The sequence below is a fragment of the Nicotiana attenuata genome, unplaced genomic scaffold (genome assembly GCF_001879085.1).
Source record: "Nicotiana attenuata strain UT unplaced genomic scaffold, NIATTr2, whole genome shotgun sequence".
NCBI lineage: Eukaryota > Viridiplantae > Streptophyta > Magnoliopsida > Solanales > Solanaceae > Nicotiana > Nicotiana attenuata.
This window is the reverse complement of record NW_017670262.1, coordinates 1,550,560-1,562,193: the sequence shown is the minus strand read 5'-3', so window position 1 is coordinate 1,562,193 and position 11,634 is coordinate 1,550,560. Positions and strand designations below refer to the sequence as shown.

Below are 11,634 nucleotides of genomic sequence, written 5' to 3'. Positions count from 1 at the left end.
CAATAAAATCCGTTTTCCTTTATAGTTGTTTGTGATTGCAGTTTTATTTTTCTCCGGATAAATTTGTTGCAAACAACCACCAAATCCTTTTCTTTGGCAATTGAATGCAAAGAGTAATTACCCAGGTTAAATCAGTAAATTTAAAAGCAGAAAAAGACATTTGAAAAAGTCAGTTCTCAGTTAGGAAAATGACAGTTAGAGAAGAGGGGGAAAGGGAGCAAAAGAAGAGGGCCTTTTATTATTATTATTATGTTAAAAAACCAAAAGTACTTTAACATAATTGAAACATCAATTCTTTTTTCCTGAGCACTTTGTCTAAACTTAGCTTTTCACTCTTCCATTTCATATTCCACAGCACATGGTATGCTTCTCAAAGCATAAGTGAGGTCAGTATTACTCCTTGTTGGATATAAGATACATGCATTAGGGGAGAAAATTTAAACAACAATTATTATGGCAAGACTTGTTGTTTGATGTTTACCAATTTTGCATGTCCATAAAATTGGTATGTTCCTTAAATTTTCTGCTAACTCAAAGTTTTGTATCTATTATTATTTCCAAGAGTTCAACAACATTTAGCTGTTATCATAAGAAATGTCCTTTTGTGAAAATGAACAATTCTGCTGATGTGAGACAGTTTGTTGTTTTCATATTGTAGCTTTACACTTTTTTGTTTTATTCTATAGAATAGAAATGCATCTGAAATTCTGCTCTCCCTCTTCAGTACACAGAAATTGGTTTACTTATGAATTTCTAAATGGGAAAGCGAAGAAATTGGTTTACTTTTGTCAAGAGACTTTTCATTCCTGAGACAAAACCAACAGCTGATCAAAAGGTTTGAATTTCAAGATTCTCTGTAGCTTACTAGTGAGTTTTTAATCTTTGGATTTCTAAATTTGGAAATTATGAAAATTATTTTCAGAAACCAAAGAAATGGAAATGTTTTTTTGGAAGGTGCAAGTTGAGGAAATGTATTGCTATAGAAGCACCTGAGAAAACATTAAATGAGGCAAAAGAAGAGCAGAGGAAACATGCTTTGGCTGTAGCTATAGCAACAGCAGCAGCTGCTGAGGCTGCTGTTGCTGCTGCTAATGCTGCTGCTGATGTTATCCGTCTAACGAATGCTCCAAATGAATTCAAAACGAAACGTAAAGATGCTGCCATTAAAATCCAAAGTGCTTATCGCGGCCACCTGGTAAGCATCATCTCTCGTGTTTCTTGAAATTTTACTTAGTCCATAGTCTATTTAGTGTTTTTGCTCCTGCAATTCCATTATCAACTTGTTTTGGACTTCCATTTGACTGCATTAGGTTGAGTATTAGCTAATAATTCATCACTAAACTTAGATAGAAACTGCAAGTCATTGCTATAAGCGTCTTGAAGATCTTCATATAACCAACCATTTATTGATAAGTTGACAAGACAAACTTTCCAAGATTATTCCAATCTTTTGTTGAGAATTTAAGTAGTAACTTGTAAATTAAAGGGCGAAGGCGCGAATCAAGTAAAAAACCAAAGAGTCATCTTTGGGGGCTACTATGCATCTTTATTCTTAGTAGGGTGTAAGGGCAGGCATGGATATAGCAGGATTTGAACCTGCGACCGTGATGTTGACAGCCAAATGCTCTACTAACTGAGCCATACACCCAAAAAAAAAAACATGTAGCAGTAAATAAGGATCGTTAAAAAGCAGGCCCCTCTTCTTCTAGAGGAGCACGGCTTTTGAGCCCGTTTGGATAGGCTTAAAAAAATGGCTTTTCAGCAAAAATAGGTTTTAAGCCAAAAAACAATATAAGTTGAAGTTGCCCAACTTATTGCTTTTGATTTGTTTTAAGCAGTTTTCAACTTATTTTAAGTATTTTTTAACTTTACCAAACACCGAACAAAACTAAAAAGAGCTTAAAAGTTTATTTGACCAGCTTAAAAGCCAACCCAAACACCCTCTTTGTATGAGACTCGCACTGCAGAGTAAGTGGAGAAAACCTCAGGTTGCACCGAGTCTTTGCCTCCCCCCGGGTAATCTATCACCTCGGTTGGGAAGAAAAGCTTTTTTGTTGTCGGAAAATCTCTCTTCACTTAATTAAACTCTTCCCTTACATAGCTAGGCACAATTTTTAAGAATATATTATGCTTGTTTTTATGGCTACTTAGTTATTCTTTTCATTTTCACTTATCAAAACTTCTCTAACCTTGTGGAATGTTGTGTAGGCAAGGAAAGCATTAAGTGCTCTAAAGGGACTAGTGAAGCTTCAAGCAGTGATTCGAGGTGAAATTGTGAGAAGAAGACTCATTGCCAGATTGAATTTCATGTTGCCTCTTCAAAAGCCAAAGGCAAGAGTTTATCAAATTAGACTCCCTACTTTAGAAGATTATCACGACTACAGCGACAAGAAACTCATTAATAGCCCAAACGAGAGCATGAAATCTAAAGGATTAAAGGTAAGAAAAATCATTCTACTTTTCTCTATGATTCAATGAAAAGGAAATTGATTTTGCTTGTCCAAAATGATAAAGTTTATCTAGTTTTTTGCAGTTTGAAGATTGTCATTCATCTGTTTTCATATTTGTAATATGGTTTTGGTCATTTGCAGCTTAAATGCAAGAGCCATAGGACTTGGGATTTCAACTTGGCTTCAGTACAAGACACTGAAGCCATGTGGTCAAGAAGAGAAGAAGCCATTACCAAAAGAGAGCATTTGATGAAATACTCGTTTTCACATCGGGTAACTTCACTTGCATTTGTGTTCTCTCACTCCTCTGTTAATAAAATAAGATTTAACTTATATACGCTATAGCAGGTAGTTTGTCTCTTTTTCCACGTTACTAATCTCACTTTTTACAGACGGTTACTTGTACTTATCTTTTAGGTAACCTGATCGTCAGTGTATAGAAGTTACATGTTTACATTATATTGCTTCTTTTCAGGAGAGAAGAAATGATCAAACTTTAGAGGAATTATTAACCAGCAAGAAAAACCGAAGAAGCTGCAGGTTTGATCATCAGTTGGCAGAAATTGAGGCACCAAGAAAAGCAGAGTTATTCGATCAATTTACAGACTCAAATGTTCCTCTAGCTGACATGAACGGAATGACGACTGAACTTAAAGTGAGGAAAGTGATTAGATCAGATTTCATAGAGGAACTACATTCTCCTTCTTCACTACCAAGAAGATCATTTTCTAATGTAAAACAAAAATCAAATGTTGATGTTAACTCTTTACCAAATTCTCCTATATTTCCTACTTACATGGCTGCCACAGAATCTGCAAAGGCAAAAACAAGGTCAATGAGCACGCCGAAGCAACACCTAAGGTTACACGAAACATATTCTTCAGGTCAACATTCTCCTTACAAGCTCAAGGTTTCCTCTTGGAATTCATTTAATGGTGAAATGAATGACAGTACCAGAAAGAGCAGAACTTGTAGCAGATAGCTCTGAGTGTATTACCAAGATTGAAGAAATACGTTTTTTCTAGATCCTATATTTGCTATCAAGCATATTCTAGATGAACATTGCTACCTCCTACTAACACAAGTACTGAGTAACTCTGTCCACCAAACATGAGTGTCGTACATTATTGACGTGTTCTATTCAGTACTTCCAACAAAGGAAAGCAGAAAACTCCTAAATTTGCACCATTACTTCTGGACTTGAAAACAATCAGAAAATGAAGCTGCTTGAGTAATCTATCCACAGTTGATTGATGAAAGCCAGTGCACATCTTTTGTTACTGGATTAACACTTCAGAGACTTGCCACAATGTGTATATAGTTCAAAGTTTGTTATTCCTTGTTTTATTTATTTAATTTTTTGTGTGAGTTGAGTATGTTAGGCAGAAATTTTTTGATGTTGTTTGGTGGCCTTTTACCTGGAAACATTTCTAAGTTTGGTATTTGATTAGGGGCTTAGTCTGTGTCTGCTATATTTACTTAGCTTAATTTCTTTTGGTTTCTTTCTTTAAACCAAAGATTACTTTTCTATTATTTCATGTAAAATTCTTTGAAGAATAAACTTACACATTACTTAAGTCTTCTCTTTCCGATTACACCTGATTTCGAAACTAAAGAAAATGGATTGAACCAACCGAAAGTAGACGAAAAAGCATTTTGATATGTAAGATTACTGACAGATAAACAAACCAAAATTGACAAAAAAATGGTAGTTTGGTTGCCTGTTTGGTGAATATAGTCTGAAATGCTTCTTAGTTTCAGGCCTCTTTAATATTTTGATCTTCATCAAACAAACCAGAAATATAAGCCTCAAAATTTGCCTCTTGATGAAGGACAGTAGAAGTAGCTCCTCCTCTATGTTTTGAACTAAAGATAAAACACAGTCCAGAAACAACTCTGGTGATCTCACATCTCGAAACAAAATAAAATATATACTTGACCATAAGACAGAAAGAAGATTCACAAATATTGCATAGCATGGTTGCTGCAGATGCTCCACAGAGGAAATAAACGCCCAGTTGGTCCTTGCTCATTAACACAGCTTTCCTTCGGCAGGCATTAGCACGATACTGTTGCAGGACGAGGCAGCAAAATTTTTGGAGTTGATTAAAACCAGAAACTGACTATCTAATCAGTTATTTTTACCATCTTGTTCACAAATAGCTGATCTCTTAAAGTATCGACTATCTTAGCTAAAACAGCGCCATTGGCAGCTAGATAATCTTCAGCATCCTGTCTACTGTTTAAAACCTCTCCATCTATGAAGTAGCTCCCTCCCTCTTTCAGAATGACTTCATGTTCACAAGCCAATTCCAAAACCTCAGATTTTATGCAAAAGCCTCCCCCAAACTGTATCCTAAGTTCAGCTTCTGTTGCTGCAGGAGCTAGCTTATTTTTAACCACTTTGACACAGATCCCAAGACCAGTAATCTGGAAAAAAAATCGAGCCAAGCTCTAGTTAAAAGATAACTAATAAAGTAAGTGACAAAACAACATCACTTAAACTCATCTCTGACAAGTCCATTGGAAACAAAGGATATTACAAAACAAAGACAAGCAGGTAAAGAGTTCTCTTTTTATTTATTTTTCCCTGGGGTGAATGTAAGGATTAAGAACGGAGACATGACGCCCAGAGAGATTCACACTATAGAACAGCAGAAGGAGCAGAAGCTCTTTCCAGTTTTGCTAGAGGGAGTGAATAGTACAGTAATAGCACGTGTACACAATTTAAGAAAAAGTCATAAGCCAATGTTCTGGATCACAGATTGAGAGGTGTTCCAATCTGAAAATAATACATACTGTAAATGACTAATAGCTCATACTCGCGTCTATTTGATTAGCTTCTAGCCAATGAGCATCTCAAACATCCAAATGAAGTAGTTTCATATGTTCTCTTCAACAATTAACACACACATGTCTGGGTCCGATGGCATAACTTAAATGATTTTAAGCTTTTTACCCTGATGACTTCAGTTGTTTATTTGATTAATTATGTTTTCTAAAAAAAAAAAATTAAACTGTCAGTAGGGAAATAGCATTTTCTCCTTCTCATGCTCATAAGAAAGAGAGCGGAATGACAGATTCGGAATAATTCATATCATAATTGGGTTACTAAAATATATTTCTGAAGGCACGAACCAATGAGTCAAAAACATGAAATATTTACCTTATCACTGGTCTTAAGCAATTGTTTTCTAATCGTTCTAAGCCGTACAGCAGCATAAAAAGGCAAAGCATTTCCACCACAAGTTACTTCCTCCATACGCCCTGAGCCTCGAGCTAATCCTTTGTTCGATCTTACCTAAATAGAGGTCAGATCAGTATGCCAGCTGTAACAGAAAACGGATAGCAAGATATAATGTGTTCTAGTAACCAGAACAAACCTGATTAACGAAAATAATTAGTGTGCTAGAGTTGCATAACGAATAATGAATTTTACGTAGTGCTTGTGTCATTATCTTTGATTGTAAGCCTTTAGGAGAGTCACCTAAAGTAGCATCAAGCTCAAGTCGGGGAACAAGAGCTGCCACCTGTTAAAAGAAAACAATTGAAAAAATAAAACTAGAAATTTCAATTAGCAATTTGAGTCTAGGGGATCAATATGATGAAGTAATAGGTTGGTAAATTAGAGAAAATACAAGAATGAAAAAGGGAATTGTTGACAAATACTGGGAAAATTGGAGCAAATAAATCAGCCTTGAATTATAAAGGGAAGCACTTACACTATCAACCACAATTACATCCATGGATCCACTTTTTGTCAGGGTATCAACAATACTCAGCAGATTCTCAGCAGAATCTGGCTGTGAAATAAGGAGATTTTCTACATTAACACCTATTGCTTCAGCAAGAGAGGGGTTCATTCCATTTTCGACATCCAGGTATGCACAGTAACCTATCAGTACAAAGATAATAGGATGAGAGGAAACTAATTTGAAAATTGTTTGGGGAAGGAAAAACTGAAATGATTGTAAACATTTCACACTTACCATTCTGGATATCATTATCTCATGCTAAACAATGAAATGTTTCCTTCCAAAAGGTAAATCATCCTTATCGTTGAGAGCTAGAACCACTTTCTTATTTACTCTTCATTAGTTTCTTTTAAGTAATTAGGTTGGAAAGAATATAGATTGCACAATGACCATGAGTACATCTGCAGATCAAAATGTTTAATATCACTACTGTCTAAGGTCGTTTTTTAAATCCTTATGTGGTGCCCCTTGTTTCAAGCGGTATCACTTTTTGTGTCAAACTAAATCAAATAAGATCTAGTTGTTTTCTAATCAAAATTCAAGAAGAAGATTAGAACAAAAGTAGTCTTTTCTTGAGAGTTCTGCGATATATTCATTCTCAAAAAAAAAAAAAAAAAAAAGAGTTACTGCGACATATAAAACTAAGAAGCACTCAATCCATTTCTTAGCCAATGTAGTAAGCTCATCTATATAAGCACGAAAAATTTGCAGCCATGAGAACTATGCAAAAGAAAAAAGTAAGGATAGTACCCAATTGGAAAAGATAAAGTTTCCGTTCATTCTATCAGTGGATGCTATTTGAAAGAAAACAAAAGCATACAATATGAATAAATAATAAGCTAGGAAAACATAAGGTGAATAGTAAAAGGTCGTTAAATTATTCACCTCCAAGCTTTTGAGCCTCTTTAATTACATGAAGGGCAAGTGTTGTCTTCCCAGATGCTTCTTGTCCATAAATTTCAACAATTCTTCCCTTTAGAAGAAAATTCAAATGAACAGCAAGTGTTAATACCCGCAACATCCTTGTTACAACAACAATATCATAGTACTTTGATTTAGATAAGCAACAGGCACTAAAATCATTATACAGATCACTATAAATTTAAAACACACAAAGAAGTACTTTGATCCAGAGAAGCAACACACGCTGTGATTTCATAACTAATAATCCCCGGAAACTACTATGCTACTGGAAGAACCCTTCCCCAGAGAAAAGGAACTATGGTTACAAATGGCATTAGCATCTTCCTATTGTTAAATGACATATATTCATTTGGTGAAGCCTCACAGCAGAAAAGAAGGAGAATGCTCTAGGCACATGACTATCCTCAGACAATTATGCCACTGAAAGCCAATAAAAAACACTTCTAATTGGATGCTAGCCTTAAACAATCCGGTTGAGAACAGTAGCTGATTTATAAATCCAATACGGTTATTTTCAAGATAAGTTAAGACAAATATAGACTATACTGTCCTAATCCTCTCCGTTCAAAAGAAACTAAAGTCTGGCAAAGGAAAATTGCAAACCTTAACAACAAAAATGCTTCAAGAGATCAGACATTCATGGCCCTTTGCACATACAGGAAAACAGAAAATCAGCCATTACTTGTTTGGGATTACAAAATTTAGAGAACAACACATCAGCACTACATGAAGACCCCATTTATGCAACCGGTATCGGAGACAAAATCCACATTGGAAATAAGCACATCTAATGTAATCACTTTATATAAAATCACCTTGGGTAGTCCTCCAATCCCAAGTGCTAGATCAAGCCTCAACGAGCCAGTAGGTACAACAGGTGCACGTCGTCTAGCACCAAAGAAGCGCTGCAAGGACAACATTGATTCTTTGCCAAAATCGCCTACAAGCTGCGAGAGGGCCGAGCGCAATGCAGTGGCTTTCTCTGATGTTTTGGTATCATCTTGGATATCATCAAATTCACCTTCTGAGATTCAACAAAAAACAAGGTTGGAGTTATTAAGAGACACCTGAATGCTCGAGGAGCATGATATACGATGAAGCCACAAAAAGATTTCATGCAGTTTAACACCAATAGGTAACTCCAACCTAAAACTGTACTTGGAGACAAGCAATTGGTTTGGCAGCATACAATAAAGCATTATCGTACACACATTTACTAGTTGAGAACATAATCTCGTCCTATTTCCTATTTGTCGAGTTTTCTGCCAAATAATTGCTCTTTGATTTGCAAGTGAATTGATATTTTACCGCAATAAGTATTATGTTTCATACTAAATCGAAACATATATAGTAATACCACACAATTAGTAAATGCAAAACAAATTTTACCAAGCAGAGTTCTTAAAAAAAATTGACCAAGCAGACTTGTGGATACCTGTGCTACATAGCTGAGAATGAGTTGCCATGGTAAACAGCTACTATCGACTAAAAATCAACATGTTCAATATTTTTGGCGGAACAGAATAATTCTTCCTCCTAATCTCAATATATTAAGGATTGATGTCTACAACTAACCTCTTGTAATCATTGACTAATCAAGAAACAAGATGTTTAGAAAAATTTAACTCTGTGTAACTCTATAACCCATATTATTCACTCTCTTTTCTCCCCTTTCCTAGTCAGTGTTATTCGGATAAGATAGAATAACACAAGAAAGCTTCACATGGGGATTAAGCATACAAATGTCAAGAAGGGACTCAAGGAGAAAACCTACTATATAATTCTAACCTGGAAACATGGAAATCGAAAAGTTTGAAAGACTAGATACAAATGGTATGCATAACACAAAAGCACCAGACAATTACAGAACTTGCAACCAAGCATTTTATAATATAATTTTCTAATTGTTCCAAAGTCTTATAATATATCAAATTCAATTTTTGCGTTCGGGAAGGATGAATCGCTCCCCAAAAGGAATCTATTGATTTTCTCCCAATTGGTTGGACTGTAGGTGCGATGATTTACTTCACGAGCGAGGTCTATGGTTCAAGTCCAGGATGGCCCAGGGAAAAGAATAGAAGAAGAATCCGACTACTTCATTCATGCTCCACTTGGCTCAGGGGAGATATAGCTCAGTTGGTAGAGCTCCGCTCTTGCAATTGGGTCGTTGTGATTACGGGTTGGATGTCTAATTGTCCAGACGGTAATGATAGTATCATGTACCTGAACGGTAGCTCATTTTTATAATTAATGGGGAAGAGGAACGGAACGTGCCACTGAAACACTCTACTGAGACAAAGATGGGCTAGTCAAGAAAGTAAACGGACGGTACGACCCCCAACCCCCCCCCCAACCCCAACCCCCCAACCCCCCAAAAAAAAGATTTGAACTTTTTTATGTTAATTGAAAAAGATTGAACTTCAGAAAAACAAAAATAAAACTAAACAAGAAAAGATGGCCTTTATTACCTGCCCAAGATGCATCAGTGCTCAGCATCCTTGTCCAAGCAATTCCATTCTGATAAATAATTAACCCCCAAAAAAAGACACATAATAAGCAGAAAACATATACCAAAAAGAAAAAATAAGACTGACAAGATAACAACTATACTTATGACTGAATTCTAAGTTCAAGGAACAAATACCCATATTTTTAATTGTGTATATGTAAAGAGAGAATAAAATTACCTGGGGTTTGTAGGGAAAAATGGAAAGGCGGCGAATGGAGGAGGGAATTAAACGAAGAAATTGAAGTGAATGAGGCACCATGGTTTGTTCAGTAGAGCATTTGTGCCGCTTCTATTTTGGCGCTTTAGCAGCTGAAGTGCTCTTAAGTCCCGCCACAACTCTAAATATACTATGCATTCTGGGTCCACAAAAATGTATCATGAGCTGAAGCAATTTTAGGTACGAAGAAAGATGTTGCTAATTTTATTTCTAGTTGTTTGACTTGTCAGCAGGTCAAGGCTGAGCATCAGCGACCCGCATGACTACTACAACAAATTGAGATTTCAGAGTGGAAATGGGAAAGAATTACTATAGATTTTGTCACCGGTCTACCACGAACTCTTAGAGGTTATGACTCTGTATGGGTGATTGTAGATCGACGAAATCAGCACACTTTTTGCCAGTAAAGACTACATATGGTGGAGTGAGGTATGCACATATATTTATAAATGAAATTGTCCGGCTTCACGGAGTTCCAATATCCATCATCTCTGATAGAGGATCACAATTTACCTCACGCTTTTGGAAATCTTTTCAAGAAGCATTGGGTACACGAGTAGATCTTAGTACTGCATTTCATCCACAGACAGACAGGCAGTTTGAACGTACTATACATATCTTGGAGGATATGTTGAGAGCTTGCATTCTTGAGTTTGGAGGTAGTTGGGACACTTACCTACCTTTAGCTGAATTTGCTTACAACAAAGCTTCCAGTCCAGTATTCAAATGGCACCGTACGAAGCATTGTATGGTAGAATATGTCGTTCTCCTATCTGATGGTTTGAAGCTGATGAGACTAACTTATTGGGACCCGACCTAGTACAAGAAGCTATGGACAAGGTCCAGTTGATCAGACAGAGATTCTTGCAGCTCAAAGCAGACAAAAGTCTTATGCTGATAAGAGAAAAAAGATTTAGTGTTCACAATTGGAGACAAAGTGTTCCTACGAGTCTCCCCTATGAAAGGTGTAATGCGGTTAGGGAAAAGAGGCAAGTTGAGCCCCAGGTTTATAGGACCGTATGAGATACTAGACCGAGTGAGAGTGGTGGCTTATCATTTGGCACTTCCTCCTGAGTTGTCCTTTATTCACCCAGTGTTTCATGTCTCAATGCTAAGAAAATGTATATCAGACTCATCACAGGTGATTGAAGCACCAACTATACTACTCGATGAGAGGTTGTCTTACGAGGAGGAGCCAATGGCTATTGTTGATAGACAAATAAGAAAACTACGGTCAAAAGAAATCGTGTTCGTGAAAGTCTTATGGAGAAATCATACAGTTGAAGAAGCTACTTGGGAAATAGAAGACACTATGCGAGTCAAGTACCCCCATTTGTTTCAGTCTACAGGTACGTACTTGAGTTAAATTCGGGGACGAAATTTTATAAGGTGAGGAGGATGTAATAGCCATAAATTTCAAACAAGGACATATGAGTTATTTAACAAAAAAAAAAAAAAAAGAAAATGAGAAAACCTTGGTGGGCCGTAGCCCTTAAATAAAAGGGCATCAGGTTCTAAACAATAGGGATTTGGCCGTCCCTTATGCCTCAGCAGAAACAAAAGTTATAACAAAGTAAATACAAAGGAAGAAGGCAAAGAGAGAAGAAAAAACCAAAAAAAGAAAAAGAAAAAGAAAAAGCTGAAGCTGTGCGTTGGAACCATAGCAATAGCAGTTGCGAAAATTTTGAGCATTAACTGATTCTCACGGGATTCTCACGGGTAATACTTAAACTTCTTATTTGAGTTCTTCTAGCAAATTTTAATTTCGTTTCTATGATT

General features: G+C 36.3%; 2 protein-coding genes across 5 annotated transcripts; one reads left to right on the top strand and one right to left on the bottom strand.

Moving 5' to 3' along the window:
- Positions 1–295: 295 nt before the first annotated feature.
- On the top strand, positions 296–3,897 carry LOC109236890 (protein IQ-DOMAIN 14-like). Of its 3 annotated transcripts, none has more exons than XM_019403134.1 (6): positions 296–386; positions 725–835; positions 923–1,195; positions 2,209–2,439; positions 2,592–2,723; positions 2,926–3,897. In XM_019403134.1, exons 2-6 carry the CDS (start codon positions 758–760, stop codon positions 3,430–3,432), a joined length of 1,221 nt encoding a protein of 406 aa, XP_019258679.1. In that variant the 5' UTR covers positions 296–386; positions 725–757; the 3' UTR covers positions 3,433–3,897. The 3 variants fall into 3 exon arrangements, with proteins under 3 accessions (XP_019258679.1, XP_019258678.1, XP_019258677.1); XM_019403133.1 differs by lacking the exon at positions 296–386 and adding an exon at positions 408–505; XM_019403132.1 differs by lacking the exon at positions 296–386 and adding an exon at positions 539–628.
- A 247-nt stretch (positions 3,898–4,144) lies between these two features.
- LOC109236889 (DNA repair protein recA homolog 2, mitochondrial-like) lies at positions 4,145–9,961 on the bottom strand. 2 transcript variants are annotated; one of them, XM_019403130.1, is made up of 8 exons: positions 9,817–9,961; positions 9,598–9,646; positions 7,945–8,153; positions 7,091–7,178; positions 6,173–6,345; positions 5,834–5,980; positions 5,617–5,751; positions 4,145–4,880 (listed from the first exon to the last, which is right to left on the bottom strand). In XM_019403130.1, exons 1-8 carry the CDS (start codon positions 9,895–9,897, stop codon positions 4,578–4,580), a joined length of 1,185 nt encoding a protein of 394 aa, XP_019258675.1. In that variant the 5' UTR covers positions 9,898–9,961; the 3' UTR covers positions 4,145–4,577. The 2 variants fall into 2 exon arrangements, with proteins under 2 accessions (XP_019258675.1, XP_019258676.1); XM_019403131.1 differs by lacking the exons at positions 9,598–9,646; positions 9,817–9,961 and adding an exon at positions 9,155–9,349.
- Between the last annotated feature and the right edge of the window lie 1,673 nt (positions 9,962–11,634).